This window comes from Spea bombifrons, chromosome 10 (genome assembly GCF_027358695.1).
Source record: "Spea bombifrons isolate aSpeBom1 chromosome 10, aSpeBom1.2.pri, whole genome shotgun sequence".
Lineage (NCBI taxonomy): Eukaryota > Metazoa > Chordata > Amphibia > Anura > Pelobatidae > Spea > Spea bombifrons.
Genome location: NC_071096.1, coordinates 1,692,178 through 1,711,185, shown reverse-complemented (window position 1 = coordinate 1,711,185; position 19,008 = coordinate 1,692,178). Strand labels below are relative to the sequence as shown.

The window sequence follows — 19,008 nt, the reverse complement described above, 5'->3', positions numbered from 1 at the left end:
CTCGCTTTTACGAGAAAGACCATTATTAACATGTACAGTTAATTGGATAATAAAAAGAGTTGAGTGCGTTTTATAAAGCTTGGATGACTGGCGTGTTAATTTTAATACTGAACTCTTGAACTCAATGCGGAGAATGATTTACCGTTCCAGAGATCATTTTGTCTCTTCGAGTTCAGTAAAATTTAAAAAAAAAACAAAAAAACATTTATTCTGAGACCAGGAACAAGCATTAGATATTTTCCAGTATATATAGAATATATATATATATATATTATGAACTATATCTATATCTATATATATATGCTCATCATTTTAAAATTATAAGATTTATTTTTGTAATAATAATAATAATAATAATAATTGTTAGAATTATAATAATAATAATAATAAAGTTATTATTATTATTTGTAATATTTATGCCACTAATATTTTTTCTTGTATTATTTAGTGAATAGTAATATTTTTGCCCTAAAATTCTGTTCAAACATGTGTCCCGGGTTAAAAGAATAATAATAATAATAATAATAATAATTATTATTATTATTATTTATTGTTATTATTATTATTTGTATTATTTATGCCACTAATATTTTTTCTTTTATTATTTAGTGAATAGTAATATTTTTGCCCTAAAATTCTGTTTAAACATGTGTCCCGGGTTAAACTAATAATAATAATAATTATTATTATTATTTATTGTTATTATTATTATTTGTATTATTTATGCCACTAATATTTTTTCTTGTATTATTTGGTGATTAGTAATATTTGTGCCCTAAAATTCTGTCATGTGCCGGGTTATTTAAAAAACTTTCCCCAGTTTAATTTCCCTTGACAAAAACTTAAAAAAGAACCCCATAATATAATAATAATGCATGAAAGTTCCATTATTTTACATCCATCACAGTATATTTTTTTGTATTAATCTATGTATTCTGCAATATATTCAGAGATATTCAGTAAACTTGTTTATTTTTTTTAACTCAGCTATTAGTAAAAGTTAATTTTTTTCCTTGTTATCTTCATATCTTATCAAATATCTTATTTCTTAATGGCTTCAGTATTACAACCATGCATTTAAAAACTGATAAAAAGAAAAACCATAACAAGTACCCCCTACACCTATCGATTATCCATTAATAATATTTATAAAAACATCTCGTTTTCCCATCTCTTCCTCGGTTTTATTCTTAGTTTTTTTTCAGTGACGTATAAAGAGTTTATGAATTGATTAGTAAAGAAAAGACTTGATTTGCTGCGATTGTAAGGAATCCTCGTGGGCTTTTATCGTCGCATTGAAGGCTGAATTCCCTGCAGAGCAAAATCTGGATCCTGGTGCCGCTGGTGGGCCGCGGACGTGACACCAACCTTCCTCATAAACGTCCGCAGCGGGACAATTACCCCCAATATACACAGGGTGGGCATCAGGAAGCGCACAGCTTTATCAGGAGTCACCTTCAGGTTTTATGCCAGGAATGGCATCCATGATCGGCTGCGGTTGGCCAACAATTGAAAGTTCTATTTCATGGACGAGGAACTTCCGCACCTCAAAGTTCTTCACAACGGAACACTCAGAATCCCCGAGGACGTTAGATGTTGTTGTTCCTGCCATATCTCCTTGTCTCAAAACTCCAACTTCCCTGAGATTAAAGTGCCGAAGCTTACATTACAGCAGCTTTCCAGGCCGTCCGAATCGTTGTTTGTTATTGCATCACACAAATGAGTTTGGACTCAAAGACTTCAGCTAAGAAGATTACGTGCCGTCTCTTTATTCCCCCTCTCTCCTTTTTGTTTCAGTGCCAAGTCTTGCATGGTTTTGGCACCTCCTAAAGAATGATATCTTCTAAACGCTTCCCGCAGCCAATACAGCGAGCCACAGAGGAACTTAAAGGGTTTTTCTTGTTCTTCTTCTTCTTTCCTCTTTTGATTTGGAAGTTCAGAAGATTTTTTTTTCTCAGAAGGTTCCAATATTTGTAGAATTGTCTAAACTCAACTACAAAGGGAGGGAAAATCCTTCACATGTCTGTCGCAGACGTTCTTCCATATTAACAGTTTGAGCGAATGAAGAGAAAAACAGATTTGGTACAATTGAGATAATATGATAATTCCGCGATTCAGAATTCTTCAATTCATACCGGATGGATTAAACCCCATAGCTGGAGTCGGAGAGAAGCTGGAAGGTGATGGTGAAGGAGTAGCCACCTGTTTAGTATTTGTAGGCTAAATATCTCATAGGACATTAGTTTGGTCATAATTCTTATCTGAATAAGTCTAAAGGTATGACGAAGAGACCTCTGAGGCCACAAAAACATAAGTGGTCTTCCATCTTTTTCCATCTTGGCCCAAAGAAAGGCATCCGGTTCAACCGAAGACTCTTTGACGCTTTCACAAAAGTCGAGTAACATCACAAACAATTTAAAGGAGCCTGAAAGATCTCAAGATTCTGAAGATCGGGCCAAACGAGAATTCATCTGCAACCAAGTGACCCAGAAAAGACTTTAGAGTCCCCTTCATGCATTATTGGAACATGCTAGGAAATATTTACACAAGTAACAAGAAGTAGAAGAGCTAATTGTCTAAAAAGCTATCAAACACTAAAATATCAATAGAAGAAGTGGGCATTATTTATTTGGAGGGGAGTCTCGTATAATAAATATCTCATGCCGGGTGTTCTTCTGTTATCTCCCATCGACTCCCCTCTCAGTTACCCCAAAGTGGGGACATAATGCCGCCAGTGATGAGTACAGATAATAAGACTTCACTAATGATGTCATTTTTCTCATCTCGTATTTAGAAGCCACTGATTTTTAACACCGCGCTTTGAGCTGTTTCTGGCGGATAAGTTCAAGAGCTTGCAAAACACTTAATTCTTGCTTATGCAAATTCTAAACTATGTAAATAATATGTAAAATCATGAATAATAATCAAAACCCTGCCATGAGGGGCTTGAGTGATGAACGCTGTACTTTTCTTGACAGTTGCCTGTCTGGAATAGATTGGCAGCTCTCACTCGTTAGAGGTTTGGTTTCTAAGCGTTGTTTTTTTTCCTTTTTTAACCTGTAAATGAGGTGATATTTGGGGATATTTGTCTCATTCCACCTACCAGCTGATACAATGCATGCTTCCAAATGCCAAGGAATGATCCCTCAATCACTGTCGAGATACAAAGTTTCAGATAATGATATCGACAAGAACGCTAAGGTGACATCCCCCGATAGACGCTCGCGTTATAATAATCATTCGAAGAAGACAACCCTCAGCGCCACAAAGACATACAATGGAGGTTTATCGGAAACATGATACGTTGTACTTAAAGGACTTGGGAGAGTTTATTAGATATTCTTTCTTCTTCTATGAAGGATGATGGCAAAGTCCTAGTTGGACGCTCAGTCGCATCTCTCCTAACTCCTCATCGTCAGATCCTCCGACACACGGTACAGAACTGTATGCAGGTAACCGGGGGGACCGAAAGGAGCAGATTTGGGAAAAACAACACCTTTAGGGGCTAAGTGAGGTGTAATAGAGATAAAGAAAAGGCATTTCACCCATTTACCTGTAAAGATAATGGCCAATTCCCCGTATAAACAAAATCAAAGCTGGGAGACGGGTGGGATAACACAAGCAAGTCTCCGGTATTACAGAAATTGGCTTGAATTTGCCAAAATAGCTACTGAGTCCAAGGACCTTCTGATTTTTTTTGCCAAATCTTATTTCATAAAGGCAAAGGTTACTAAGAATTCATGGAGATCTCTCCGGGAAGTGAGTGTGGACTTCTGTGGTTTGTTTTCCTGCAGCTACAATGGAGACAGAACTCCCCTAGGGTGTGAGTTCTCACTTTATTGCATGTGGAGCCCATGGAAGTCTCTACGGAAACTAAACAGTTAATGAAGTGATGTTTTGTGTTAATAATGATGAATAAATAATGATATCGGCGGGAAATCTATTACTAGAGGTAAGAAGAGCGTTTAGAATTATTACTGAACTATTAATGAACAAAAGCACCTGATCCTAGGCGCGCTACAAAGTTACAATAAATCCAAACCGAACCGTTAGAGATGATGAGGTTCGCAGACGTATGGCTGACTCCACAAAGGTTTAACCCTCTAAGTAATGTTTGGGTAGAATGTTCATTATTCCTTTTAAATAGAGGAGAACTGGTTATTCCGCATTAAAAAAAACAACTATGGGAGGAGAATTTGTCGATACGTCGAAGGTCACGACGACTGAGGAGCCCAAGGCATCGATGGTCTCATGACCGAATACCCGAGTATATAACACATTCATTAGTTGGGTTTATTATATCACAACGGGGGTAAAAATGCCCAAAAAATGCTCTCCTCGTGTATTTTTCTAGTCTGTGTCACAAACTCCGGCGTTTCTGAAGTCAACGTCACCTCAAACTCTCCGCCTGCCGTCAGATACTTTGTTACCGGAGTATTTACTGAGCTCGTCTTTGATTGCTGGCATCCCACTAGGAATTGAGTCCAAATAATAGCGGGATTTGGGGATAATGCAGTAAAACTGGGTTTAATCTGTTTAAGCAGTTGTTGTAAACATAGTCACAGCCATGTGATAAGAGAATAATGCGCGGAGTGAGATTACGCCGAGTAATAAGCCCCGGATACGGCGGCCGCGGTAAATCTATAGGGTTTTGATGATTTATGAAGTATTTCACTTTGACTCTGACATTGAAATTCTAGCGGGAACTTCCCTGCGAGACGGAGATCAAGAAGCAATCCTTTAATCAACGCCACGCTTTCCCCATTTCCCCGTCTTTTAGGGCAATGAATATTATTAGAGGCAGAAGATTCCGGGGGGTTCGGGGGGCTTTGGAGAGATATTAAGGAACTGATGGAATTCATTGGGTCAGCGGGAGGGAGATCCCACCAGAAAGACGACACATTATGTATCCACCGCCGTCTGCACATAAAACAACCACCTGGCTCCAAAGCTGCAGAAGGACTACTATTCCCACAATCCGCAGCCAGCCAGTATGGCCACTTGCAGACTTGAAATGATTGGGTATTATGTAAAAAAAGGGCAATGCTAATGTTTACCAGTCCTAGCCGTGCAGTTTCTAAACCTCGGCATTCAGCACCACAGCCCTTAATGTGTTAATTGGAGAAATAAAAAAACAATAAAAAAAACTGTATTGAAACAGTCCTGATTATTTTATTTTATGGTTTAAAGATTAATTGTCAATCTTGAGAGGCAAGAATCTAAAACTAGAGGGTCAGAGGCTTAGATAGAGCGGAAGGAAGTTTTACTTTACTGTGAGTTGATAAATGGAACAGCCTCCCAGCAGAGGTGGTAGAGGGTAATACAGTGAGGGTATTAAACATGCGCGGGATAGACATCCGGCTCCTGAATCTAAGACGAGACCAACGACTGATTAAGGTTTGAGTCTTTACAGCAGGAGAAACGGGCGACTAGACGGGGGCCGGATGGGGCCGATCCGCCGGGGGGTTCTATGTTTTTATGATCAATATTTCCTGTCTTAATCAGTTCGTCCTCCATCGCATTTTAATATATAGATTGAATATACAGAAAGCGTATTATTCCGGGGTTCCGCATCGTGTATCCCGCCAGGTCTGAATCCTTTACTGGAATGAGATGAAGGAGGCTGCGTCTCCCAGGTCCCGGGATAACGGGAACGTTCTGTGTGATATAAATATAAAGCGTAATTACAATATTTAACGATATTTGTCGATCCGCCGGAACGTTTCTATAACATTTTAATATCCACTCTACCAATATTTCAGCCAAAATGATTATCAGGCTTATCCTACAGGATTTAAATCTGGAACTCGGTGTGATCACCATACCCACAAAATACCAGGAGTTTAGTTACTAAGCCGGGGGTCCGCGTGTCGCTGTGATAAAGCAATTCCTCTCGCTACATTATGAAGGAAGGAGAGAGTCAGCCCTGTATACTGTATAGTTAGATTATTTAGCCTTTTTATAATGTATAGTTAGATGGATGAGCCGGCCCCGTATGATGTATAGTTAAATTGGCGAGCCGGCCCTATGTTTTATATCTATCTATCTATCTTTTATCTATTTATCATCTATCTATCCATCTATCTATCTCTCTATTATCTATCTATCTATCTCTCTATCTCTCTATTATATATATATAGTTATAGCCTATGTAGAATGTATAATACGATTGACTCGCTGTCCCTGTATGATAGATAGTTTTGTGAGCCAGTGCTGTATAATGTATACAGATACTGGATATTGGATTGGGGAGCCGACCCCGTATAATGCATACTTTAATTAATGAGGCCGCTAGATGGTGAGAAGATCTGTGTTAACGGTTTTTGCACGAGAATTCCATTCGAAATCAAACCCAAGAGCGTTATAGAAAGCAAAGTATCTGCCCTTAAATAGAGTAAATATCACATTCTGACATTCATGAATTATTTTATTAACCTTATAATTGACTTATCTGATTCTGACGATAATAATTCACACACTGGAGAAATGCGTGAGCTTTCATTCATTATATTCTTCAATTCCTTATAAAGTATGATATCTACCGACTGAGCTCGGGAACTTTCAGTGCTTTTACTCCACTTTTGGGGCCAACTTTCACATTTTTTTACCCGGGCAGATTCTGAGGGTCATACAGGGTGGCGCCAACCCCCTTATTGGCACTTTTTTCCCAAGCTATATCACAGCTGGAATCCCTGCTTGAATACAGGTGACTTCATTCAGAATATCTTCAACTCCATGAGGTCTTCATAAGGTCCGGTTTTAGAGTCATTTTGATGCAGATTATTGTTATTATTAATATTCAAAGAGTATCTAAGACACCCCAAAATGTTACTTAATTGCCATGAATTTTTGAGGGTCTTTCATAAAGAAGAAGAGGCCAGAAACCAATCGGGAAACATTCATAATTTTTTTTTAATCTCACACCAGTAATAAAATTGCATTACATTTGTCATAAAATAAATGTTCCAGTTTATATACATAAAACAGACTGTACAGAGACCTCCCGGACCCTCCCTCCCGGACCCTCGCAAACATACAGGCAAACGCCGTGCTCGGCTAAAGCAGGTACAACCGTACGTCGAAAAAATCGCAACTGCTTTGTGTTGAAATTTGGGGAGGGAAGTACTACGTTATATACAGTCCTTTGGGGGGGGCCGAGAATTCTTTAAAAAATATTGCAGGCAAGCCGACGGACCCCCCTCACTTCTTGTGCGGCAGAAAATACGTCCGTCGGCGCTTCAGCGAAGCCAAACCTTTTTTTCTGTTTGTTTGTTATTGAACTTGAGATTCAAAGCTCCCATTGAGCTGCCCTTCCTCATAGTCCATCTGACACAAGATCATGTTATTCTTCAGAAAAAACTTGTCCCCCACGCAAAATCTGGAAAAAAAGAGGGGTGCAAATAAAGATCAACATCTTAAGACGTAGGCTACAATAAACACACACAAAGAGGAGGAGGGGACATATTGATCTAATGATTTACTTAACTGAGAGGGTAGTATATAAGTGGAACTGCCTTCCAGCAGAAGTGGTAGAGGGTAATACAGCAAGGGGATTAAACATGCATGGGATAGACATCCGGCTCCTGAATCTAAGACGAGACCAACGACTGATTAAGCAGAATGTATTATATTGCCTTGCTTTTATAGATGATGAGATAGTAACGCACTAATCTGCAATAAAATAGTTATTGTTCTTATTTACCAACAGCCTTACAGCCAGGAAACAATTTGATTTTACTTATTTACACAGAAAAACAAAAATAGTGAAATTTAGCATCCAATGACATTGCGAACGTGGCCACTAGGTGTCGCTGTAACTCAGCTGATTGAGACATTATATATATTGACATTAGATATATTAGATACATATTAGATACATTAGATATATATTGATATTAGATATATATTTATATTAGATACATTAGATATATATTTATATTAGATATATTAGATACATATTAGATACATTAGATATATATTGATATTAGATATATTAGATATATATTTATATTAGATATATTAGATATATATATTAGATATATATATTAGATACATTGGATATATTATATATATTAGATATATTAGATACATTAGATATATATTTATATTAGATATATTAGATACATATTAGATACATTAGATATATATTGATATTAGATATATTAGATATATATTTATATTAGATATATTAGATATATATATTAGATATATATATTAGATACATTGGATATATTATATATATTAGATATATTAGATACATTAGATATATATTTATATTAGATATATTAGATACATATTAGATACATTAGATATATATTGATATTAGATATATTAGATATATATTTATATTAGATATATTAGATATATATATTAGATATATATATTAGATACATTGGATATATTATATATATTAGATATATTAGATACATTAGATATTGGATATAGGGGGGATATAAGAGTTGAAAATTATTTCAGAGAGCAGAAATTAGCAAAGTTACCGTTCAGGAGTATTTGTTTGTCCCGGTCCTTATACTTTGATGACTTCTTATTACAATGATTATAAAAAAAAATGGCTGCCTCCGAATATTGCACCAAACAGCTATTATACGCAAACTTTATATGGGTTTATTTTATTTTACTTGGCTGTGTTTAATTAAAATATTATTATAATATATTTATGTATAGTGGTGTCATGCTCCGTGGCGTTGTACAACAGGTAAACAGGACATAATGTCTGAAAATACATGGCATTGTGCACTTGCATATCCAACCTTCTCTGGCTCCTTTGCAGCTTCTAAGAGAAGTAAATTTACATTAAAACTACCTATAGATTCTGATTGACAATCTGTGTAATTATTTGAAATGCCATGAAATTATTTACTTTCAAGGTTGTCTCAATGGAAGCTGGGATTGGTGGCAGGCTGTGGCAGAATCTGATCTCCTGAATTCCTGTTCTTACGTTATCTCTCTTTTTCTTACTACTATCCTGCAAAGGCTGCCTGACACAATCAGCAACTTCACAATGGGGGAGAGATAACTTAATGGGGAGGAATAATCGGACAGGTCCTGGGAAAGTGAATCACATTTCGCCATGTCAGACATCAAAGGGTGTTTTTTCCCCCAAATGCATATTAAGTTTAACCTGTAAACAGAATTATAGAAACATTGTAGAGCATTTGAGAAAATGTCAGTTCTCCATCAGGTGGATAAACTCCTCCCAGGAATTCTAAAGCTTAACAGCCCTCACTGCAAAGACTTTATTCCTCTGCTGGATCCATGGATCCTCTTCTAATTTTTAAATGGCGAATTCCCAATGGACCTTTCACTCAGTTCCCAATGGACCTTTCACTCAGTTCCCAATGGACCTTTCACTCAGTTCCCAATGGACCTTTCACTCAGTTCCCAATGGACCTTTCACTCAGTTCCCAGTGGGCCTTTCACTCAGTTCCCAATGGACCTTTCACTCAGTTCCCAATGGACCTTTCACTCAGTTCCCAATGGACCTTTCACTCAGTTCCTGTTTGACTTTTTGCTCAGTTCCCAATGGACCTTTCACTCAGTTCCTGTTTGACTTTTTGCTCAGTTCCCAATGGACCTTTCACTCAGTTCCCAATGGACCTTTCACTCAGTTCCCAATGGACTTTTCACTCAGTTCCCAATAGACCTTTAACCCATAACTGTTTTGTGTGGCTTCATTTTCTGCGTTTGCCGCGATGGCCACGATTCTCACCTCTGGTTGCAGAGCTGGCAGGCGAAACAATCCAAGTGATAAACGTTATCTCTGGCTCTCATTACCATCTCGAAGGCGGGAATCAGTTTACTGCAAGCGGCACAATTCCCCGTGGTGCCGAAGAGCCTGCCAAAAAAAGACACATTCATGAGGAATCATTTTAATTAAATAGTGAATAGACTAATTACGTGATATTAGCTAAATCAAACATTGCCAAAGAAAAGTTTCCAAAGCTTTTTTTTTTTTAAAGGGCAGCAGTTTGACCGGAAGACCGAGGAGACGCGAGGAGATTTCCCCGACCTAAGCGGGATTCATTATTTTCTCAATAGAGCTATGAATAAATGCTCTGGAGCAGGTTCGGCACCAGCAGGGGCAATTTAAGAAGGGTAAGTTGGCTTTTTTTTCCTGATTATGGGAATTTTTTAGAAATTTGGATGATTTTCCAAATTTCACCCAACAGTTTTTTTTTGGGTCACTCAGACGATGAAAAAGATCATCGATAAACCCATAAAATAAACATTTTATTATCTGATCCAAGTAGAAAGTTGGAAATTCTTGACACCTCCATACGTCCTAAATTCTTTCTATCTTAACCAATCGCATCTAGGAATAAACAACCAGCTCCAACTACAACTCCCATCATCCTTTCTTGCAAAAGAACAGCTGGCAAACTTTTTTTATTCACAACCAAACGCGTCAGTATGTGAACACATTAAATATTTACTTCCCTTTAAAAAAAAGATCACAACAGCCGTAGAAGAAGCGCGTCGGACGCGGCTGATCAATGCAAGGGAAAAAAAATAAAAAAAAATATAGCTATTAACTAAAGCTATTTTTTTTTTTTTTGCGTTAAAGCCCCAGGGGGAAACATGTCAAAAATGATTGGAAAATGTTAAATTGTCGTGTCTTCATTGTGCTGAGCGTAACGGCAATTTTAGCCACCAAAAAAAAATCTAATAAAAAAAAAAAAAAATAACAATTATATCATTCACACTTCATTTTTTTTCCAGGCGGTTACAACAAGCGATCTGTTCTTAGCTTAGTGGCTTGACCTCCATGTCTGCGTAAGGTCAATAATATATTGGAAAGGGATTAACTATGGCTTTTTACTTATTCTCGCCCGATAAGAACCAAGTATCCGCATGTTTAAAACACCTTGGAAATAGGGGAGGAAAAAAAAAATTGTGGGAATACACAGATATGAGATCATCGTTTCCGAAACATTTCATGCCGAAGAATAATATTACATTCTATTACGATAAATACAGATAAAAATACAATATATTCCATTTCTTGCGTTATTATATCTCATTCTTTTCCTGGATTCTCCTGGGTAATAAAAATGTTCAATAATAAAAAAATAAAAAAAAAAGTCCCTTAAAATTGTTACAATTGTATTAATTTCCATCGGGAAACGTATTTGATATTTAAAGTGAGATATTTTGTTTCTGTGCAGCTATTGTCTACTCCATGAAATATCTGATAAATGTTTATATAATGGGATGATATATATCGTCGCCGAGCAGATGATAAAACGTATTGTATATTTGCCATGGAGGGGGGTTAATCCTGTATTTGTGTCACCGTCAGCATATATATGAATTATTCATCGGATACACAATGGACGATCCGGACTACATGGAAAGGATCCGCAGACCAATATTTAAATTGGAAAAAGAAACCTTTTTTAACCTTTGTGAAGCCGGCAGGGGTGTTATCACGCGCGTTCTACGGGGTTAAGGTGAAACACGCGGTGCCCATAAGCTTTGAAATATTCAGCTGAGATTTATAGATTATATTTTCTAAGCAAAAGAGAAATCTTATTATCTCATACTGATCGCGCATGGCCAGGGAATAGTCCTGGTAAATTTGGTCCTAGAGATGTATAATAATTACATTATTATTATTATTAGTATTATTATTATTATTGATGTTGATGTTATTATTATTATTGTTGTTATTATTATTATCATTATTATTATTATTGTTATTATTATTGTTATTATTATTGATGTTATTATTGTTATTATCGTTGTTGTTGTTCTTATTATTAATATCATTGTTGAAATGGTGTTTTATTTCCCCATTAAATATTTTTGATGTTTAAAAAATCTGATTAGTTGATTTTGGATGCGTCCAAATATTCTCAGGTAGAACTAAAAAGTCATTTAAAAAAAAAAACATGTTAATAGTCCCTTGTGGGCCATCACTTGCCGTGACACAATCACCGTAGTGGCCATAGGCATCATGCTTACGGTTAAAGAGCCTGGATGAGGACCATCAGAGCCTCGCGCATGTTGTGGTCCTTGACCTCATCACATGGAGACAGATCTGTAGGGATGGACGAAGCCAGGACTCCAGCAGTTGGGTTCTGCCAGTTGGCCCGAATGAATATGAAATCCCCCTGAACGAGAAGCTCTCTGTATAATTCTATTTGATGCTGGTTAAGGAACTGCCCCATGTTAGCGGTGAAAAGAAGGAGTAAATTTGTTAACGGCGCGCTGTGTATGACGTGAGAGATTAAGGGTTAAGCTCCAGGCCCCGGGGGAGATTCAGGAGAGTGAGTGTCTTATTCACCTACAGCTAATGGGAAACAGGTAAAAAGCACAAAAAGAACATAAAACCACAATAACAAAGAGCGTGTGGCCAGCAACGAGTTTGTTGGGTCAACGGTGATTGGCTGGGCTCGAGTAAAGTGTTACCCTCTACCACTTCTGCTGGGAGGCTGTTCCACTTATCTACCACCCTCTCAGTAAAGTAAATCTTCTTTCCATTCCACCCAGGCCTCTGGCCCTCTAGCTTGCCAAACATCATCTATCATTGTTATTTTGATCTCTTGAAGGGACCCTGCACAAGTGGCTGCTCAAGTGCTCCCCAATATAAAACATCTCCCCCAGAATAGAGAGGACAGAAAGATTTATCATGACCCAAAATGCGAGGTCTGCAATCCTTAATGACCCAAAGTGATAAAGAACGGTTCATGTCAGTGCCGGACCCTTCGGTGGAATATCTAAGACCCTTTGAAAAGGACAACGGCAGGGAATTCCCGGCCCCCATGAGCCCCCTTTTCGCCATTCCTCCGACATGCCCCTGAACCCTAATACCTAATAATCAAAACGAAACTATAGAACCTTCATGGCTCTTAATCCGTTTGGAGAGAACTTTCAACAACGCAGTGGGACTCTCTCTTTAATATAAAGTTTTTTTCCAGTAGAATTCTCCCCAATAAAAGAGAATTTTCAGTGTTTTCGGAGCAGAGACTTCACAGCGTTAAGTGAAGTAACTTTTAATCGAGGCGTTTAACGGCCTTCACACTCCTCTCGCGGCTTTCCGAGCCGATCCCCTCGCGCTTCTCTCCTCACCGGGAAATCCGAAACGTTTCTCCTGCAAAAAGTCTTCACGCTTTGAAGTGAGAACCGAGCCGGCCCTTTGGACGCTTCGTGTGCCAGGGATACACTTTAGATATTAAGGAACTTTTATTGGACACAAAGGGTTGTGAGCGTCCCCCCCCCCCACAGATGGAATCGTTAACACTTTTTATGTACAGAACGGCAGAAAAGCGTTATTTTTTACGCAGTTAAAGTAATAAATGATTTCCTCCGGAGATCAGACTCCTGTTTTATGAAAATTGCATTAAAATGAGGTACGGAGCGATAAAAACTCTTAGAAAAACTACAACTGATACAACAGCGGCCAAGTGGATTCAGACAAATGTTTTTGTTTTCTTTTTTCCCCATTTGTTGTCAAACAATTATTATTTATTATTATTATTATTATTCATTATTATTTATTATTATTATTATTATTCATTATTATTCATTATTATTTATTATTATTCATTATTATTTATTATTATTATTATTATTCATTATTATTATTATTTATTATTATTATTCATTATTATTTATTATTATTATTTTTAATAGCACCATCATATTCCGTAGCGCAGTACAATGGGATGCATTTTGCTTCCTGGCCTTTCCTTTCAGATGAAACTTTTTTTTTTTTTATTATTTGAAAGCGAAATTCACTTCTCTCTCATATTTGAGGCTTTCTACTTCAATTTAGTTTTTTTTTTATTCCGGGTCTCACTCCAAGTCTACCAAAGTTTGTAGGTTCGTTGGGGCAAGAAAGGACTTTTAACCCCCCCCCCCCCCGTTGCACTTTACTGTGCATTGTCAAGGGCCAACCACTGGCACGTTTCACCTGTATGGAGGGTTCCGCCAGCCCTGGATAATGTATAGTTAGGGTTAAATATTTTATTAGACTTTTCACAGACCCCGTCCGCCCCCATCGGCCCCCGTCGGCCCCCGTCTAGTCGTCCGTTTCTCCTGCTGTAAGAACCTTAATCAGTCGTTGGTCTCGTCTTAGATTCAGGAGTCGTATGTCTATCCCATGCATGTTTAATCCCCTCACTCTATTACCCTCTACCACTTCTGCTGGGAGGCTGTTCCACTTATCTACCACTTCTGCTGGGAGGCTGTAATTTTTTTTTCTACGTTTATTTTTATTTATAGGAAGCTTCTATTTTTAGTTAATTTCTATCTATTAATAAATTATGGAGAAGGTAGAGGGGAGTCGCATAGTATTCTGGATTATTTTAGTGTTTCCTTTATTATTATTATGTTTTTTTATTTCCGCCAGCGCTCTCCAGGTTTGCTCGCGCGCCCCACGCCGTTTCGGGAAGGTGACAGTACCAATTTAAGCCTTAAACGTTGCACTTTGTCAGGTAGTTTACGTCGATCGACCGGTTTTCGGCGAAGTAATGGACTGAGTTAAAAGCTAGAATTGTAGACCTGAGAGTCGAAATTACGGAGAATAAAAAGCCCATTGAGGTTGAGGTGGAAATAAAGTAGCCGGGGTCCGGGCTCGGAATAAAAGCGGGATGCCCCGTGACGATACGTTTCTCCAAGCATCTGGTCAACAGAAACCGTACTGGAAACATAAAGCCAATAAAACCTCCGAGAACGGGTGAAAAAAGCAGAATAATGGGCATTAACGGCAAAAAAAGCACCTATAAAATAAAGGAACACCTCTGCCCGGCGGCGGGTCAAACTCAAGTGCCCTCAAAGACGTCCGATGAAAGCTCCGTACATTTTGTTGGTTTTCAACTGATATTCATAGTTTCTGGAGTAGATTGTAAGCTCCCGGGAGCAGGACGCTCTTCCCATTGTACCGGTTTGTTATTGCTTGGGATTTGTAAAGCGCTACGGAATCTGCCGGCGCTATATATATATATATAAATATCATGTAATGCTCTTTTCTAAATAAGTTTATCGCTGGACTAGGGACATAAATACGATTGTTTTCCCGTTAAAATGTCCATCCGTTATACAGAAAGACCGGCCAACGGCTCCGGACGCTGCGAAGACATAACATCGGGGAGAAATAACTGGGAATTTCTTCTGGTCGGTTGAGAAGATGGACAATAAAGACTGAATGGAGTCTGCAAGCCCCCCAAGGAACGCTACGGAGCCTCTCCAAAGTAATAAGGAACCTGGTTGCCATGAGGATAGATTGAATAGCCTTTAAGTGACGGCAGCATCGATACATTGTAATTCTTCAACTTCTAAGCCGTTTAGAGCCGGGACCATCTCAGGACGGACCCCGCGTAATCTATCCCCCGTCCGATTCGCTTCCTCCACCGCGTTAAGCGGCTCGGCTGCGTTTTTCATTATTAGTTGTTTTTTATTTTATTTTATTTTTATTTTATTTATTTATTTTTTCCCGTTTAGCGCATATTTCAGTGTCAGGTTTTTCCAAGTTTTGGGTTTGTTTAGGATCCGCACTCAGAAGTAATATCGCTAAATTCCCTTCTCTGTTTCAAACAATCTGTAATTTAATTATCCGGCACAAGAAACGGCTTGCTTAGCAGAATTTGACAGGCGTAACTCTTTTAGAAATGTTTAATATCGGCTGCAGACCGCATCCGCCGAGTTTATTTCTTCTTCGCCGGTGCTTTGTGACTCGGATATTAGTTGAGCGAGGCTGATGTCCCGGTTAGAGGAGGTTAATATTATAAAGCTCATATTCTCTTATTAACTTAGAGGGGCTCTGTCACCTAAACGGTGCACGGGAGACAAAAAAAAAGAAACGGCGGAGAACAAAAAGAATTTGCAGCCAATATGAAGATACATGACTCTAGATATCTGCTGATCCGGACTATGACTCCCACAATGCTCATCCAAGCACAAAGTTCTGATCGGATTCAGTGTCCGTGTATGGGAGAGCTTGCAGAATTTCCCCCCCAAAATAAGAAATATATAATATTTCAGGGGCGTCCAACCTGCGGCCCTCCAGCTGCTGCAGGACTACATCTCCCACAATGCTCTTTCAGCTAAGGGGCTGGCTGAGGAGTATGGGAGATGTAGTCCTGCAGCAGCTGGAGGGCCGCAGGTTGGACACCCCTGTAATATCTGTAGAAAAAGTGCAAGGGAATTGTCTGAGAATGAGCCCCGACTCTCCTGTTGCCCAGAGGAAAGCACCCAATTCTAGACCCCGACAGATTGTTCTAGGTGTTCTGACGCGGTTGGAGCCAATAAAGCCGGCAAATCTTCTAAAATGTTTTCTGGTTTCTGACATTAAATTGGCGAACCTCGAGAGTCAATCATCAGATTCAGCCCGGTCACCGACCACAAAGGATACAAATGTCGCAAATTCCAAAGCAGAGTCTAAATAATGTGTCTGGCGGCTCTCGATACATCGTAGGCACCGCCGCGACATTGCCACGGATCTGATAACATTGATGTACCGGAATCGGTTCTGGAAAGTTAGTGGGCACCTGGCTGCATCAAGAACTGGAAACATATTTATTAAACTTAAAATCAGGACGTCTCGGTCAACAAGATAAGCCGAGGGTCATGGCTGCCGTCTGCTTGTCTGCCTGCCTGCATCCAGCCTATGCAGATATAACGCTACCCCGCGAATTGGAAGCGTGGTTGTAACATTGTATCTATTTATTATATTATATATTATATAGGTAGTATAATGGTCATGCACTATAGGTTCACCTATGCGAAGGTCTTCTTCATCACTCCTGGTTAACGTAATATTTGCAATCAAGGATTTATCGTCGTAAACAGTGGCGTACCTACCGGGGTCGCAGGGGTCGCGACTGCGACCGGGCCCCGGCGGCAGGGGGGCCCAAGCCAAGGGGCCGCACGAAATCGGGCCCCGGCGGCAGGGGGGCCCAAGCCAAGGGGCCACCCGAAATCGGGACCCGGTGGAAGGGGGGCCCAAGCCAAGGGGCCGCCCGAAACCTTTTTACGTTTTTTTTTTTTTTTTTTTTTAATAAGGCAAGCCGTGCCACGGAGCTGGCAACGGCCACCTAGTGATTAGAGCAGTGTGAGGGGTGAAAGCTCCGCCCCCTCATGCTCAGACTGCAGGAGCACCGTAATGAGAGCAGCATGAGGGGTGAAAGCTCCGCCCCCTCACACAGACTGCTGGAGCTGGAGCACCAGATGTTGTCACTCACTGACATTCTGTTTAAAAATAATACAGCAGTCTGCATCTATCAGGGCCCCAAAGTAGAAGTAGGTAGGTCAGTAAAATAATGTATTTAAAAAAAATAAAAAATTGTATGTGTGTATATGTCATTAAATTATTATTCAATTATTAATTAAATTATAAACATAAAAATAAATCTATCTGTGTGTCTGTGGATGGGGACAAACTGCATAAAGTTTTTTTTTAATTATTTTAAAAAATGGAGATTACTAGACTTCTTTTTATATAGATATATTTGTCTAGACACATATATAAACACTTATATATAGACACACGAGTTCAGCTCCCCAGCGTCACCTTTGTCCCCATCCAGCCAGGCACAGGATGGGCTGTTTGGGGACAAAGATGGCAAACCCTACGTGTGTTATCTGGGTGCTGGTCAGGTTCTATGTGGACAGTGTGGAGGCCAGGGCTGGTTTTGGGGTGCGCAACCTGTGATCTGTGCCTGTAATTTAGGGGGTTTTATCTATACCTTTTAATGCCGTGTTTTTATGTGAATTCTAATTAATCTATACCTGCAATGCTGGGTTTTTGTGTTATTCTGTTGATCTATATCCGCTATGCTATGCTTCCATACATTATTTATGTATTCAAAGAAAAAGAGGCGCATGTACAAAAGGGGCCCTATGTACATGCGCCCCTTTTTCTTTGATTACACCCTATGTACATGCGCCCCTTTTTCTTTGATTATGCCCTATGTATATGCGTCCCTTTTTCTTTGATTACGCCCTATGTACATGCGCCCCTTTTTCTTTGATTATGCCCTATGTACATGCGCTCCTTTTTCTTTGATTATGCCCTATGTATATGCGTCCCTTTTTCTTTGATTACGTCTGGTCTTGAACATCCTGAGGAGTGTTTTGTCGGGTTGCTGCAGTGCATTGCTAGGGGAGTCTTGTTTATTATTTTTAATTTTCACTTTTTAATTTGAACACATATCACGTGATAGGGTGATCTATATTTGTTTTTAAGCCTTATTTATGTATACCTGTAAATACAGGGTTTTTATGTCTTATTCAGTTGATCTATACATGAACGTACTGTTTACATGTGTTGTTTATTTGATCTATACACGAACTACAGGGAGTAAGAGGTATGGTTTAGTGAATGAGGGACAAGGGGACTCTGGGGATGATTAAGGGGGAGAGTACCATGGTCAGGGTCAGAAGGAGGAAAGACTGCACCCTAATGTTAGGCAATTTTTTTTACCCAGAGATAAAACGCCCTTTCTGAATTTGTAGTCACTTCAGTGGACAAAATATTCAATCTGCATATTTTATTAAAAATGATTAGTGGCACTAAATTGTGGCTTCAGATGTGACATGACTTTTTTAGTGTATCGATGTACTTCCAATCCCATCACAAAAGATTCTATCTCATACATCTGCCGAGCTCTGATGTAATCTTTATCTAGCATACATGGATGGTGAGGAGTTAATATTCTGTCCATTCCCTGCTACTTATTTTGGCCTTTTAACACTTTTGGTTCCTGGGATTGTAATGTGGTATTCTGTTATTGTAAAAAGTTGAAAAATTTGACAAATATGATTCAATATGTAATTTGTTGGAAAAAAAATTGTTGTGTAAAAATCATGTTTTTTGGGGGGTGGGGGGGGGCCCATAACAGATTCTCGCACCCGGGCCCTGAGGCTTCTAGTTACGCCCCTGGTCGTAAATGAAAGAATTTGTATTTTGCCTTTTTGGTTATTTTGGCAAATGAAAGACTTTGGTGATTATTTCACGTTCCTGGGCAGCCCACATGGTAAGGGTAC

The 19,008-nt window shown here is 38.9% G+C and overlaps 1 protein-coding gene across 2 annotated transcripts in view; it reads right to left on the bottom strand.

Annotated features, from left to right (window-relative positions):
• Window positions 1-6,894: 6,894 nt before the first annotated feature.
• The window catches only part of LMO1 (LIM domain only 1), a 52,467-nt gene continuing 40,353 nt past the window's right edge, over window positions 6,895-19,008 (bottom strand). For both annotated transcript variants that reach the window (XM_053449001.1, XM_053449000.1), the window contains exons 3-4: window positions 9,731-9,856; window positions 6,895-7,378 (exon numbers count right to left, since the gene is read on the bottom strand). In XM_053449001.1, coding sequence (XP_053304976.1) covers window positions 7,273-7,378; window positions 9,731-9,856 — 232 coding nt within the window. In that variant the 3' untranslated portion in view covers window positions 6,895-7,272. The remainder of the gene's footprint in view (window positions 7,379-9,730; window positions 9,857-19,008) is intronic.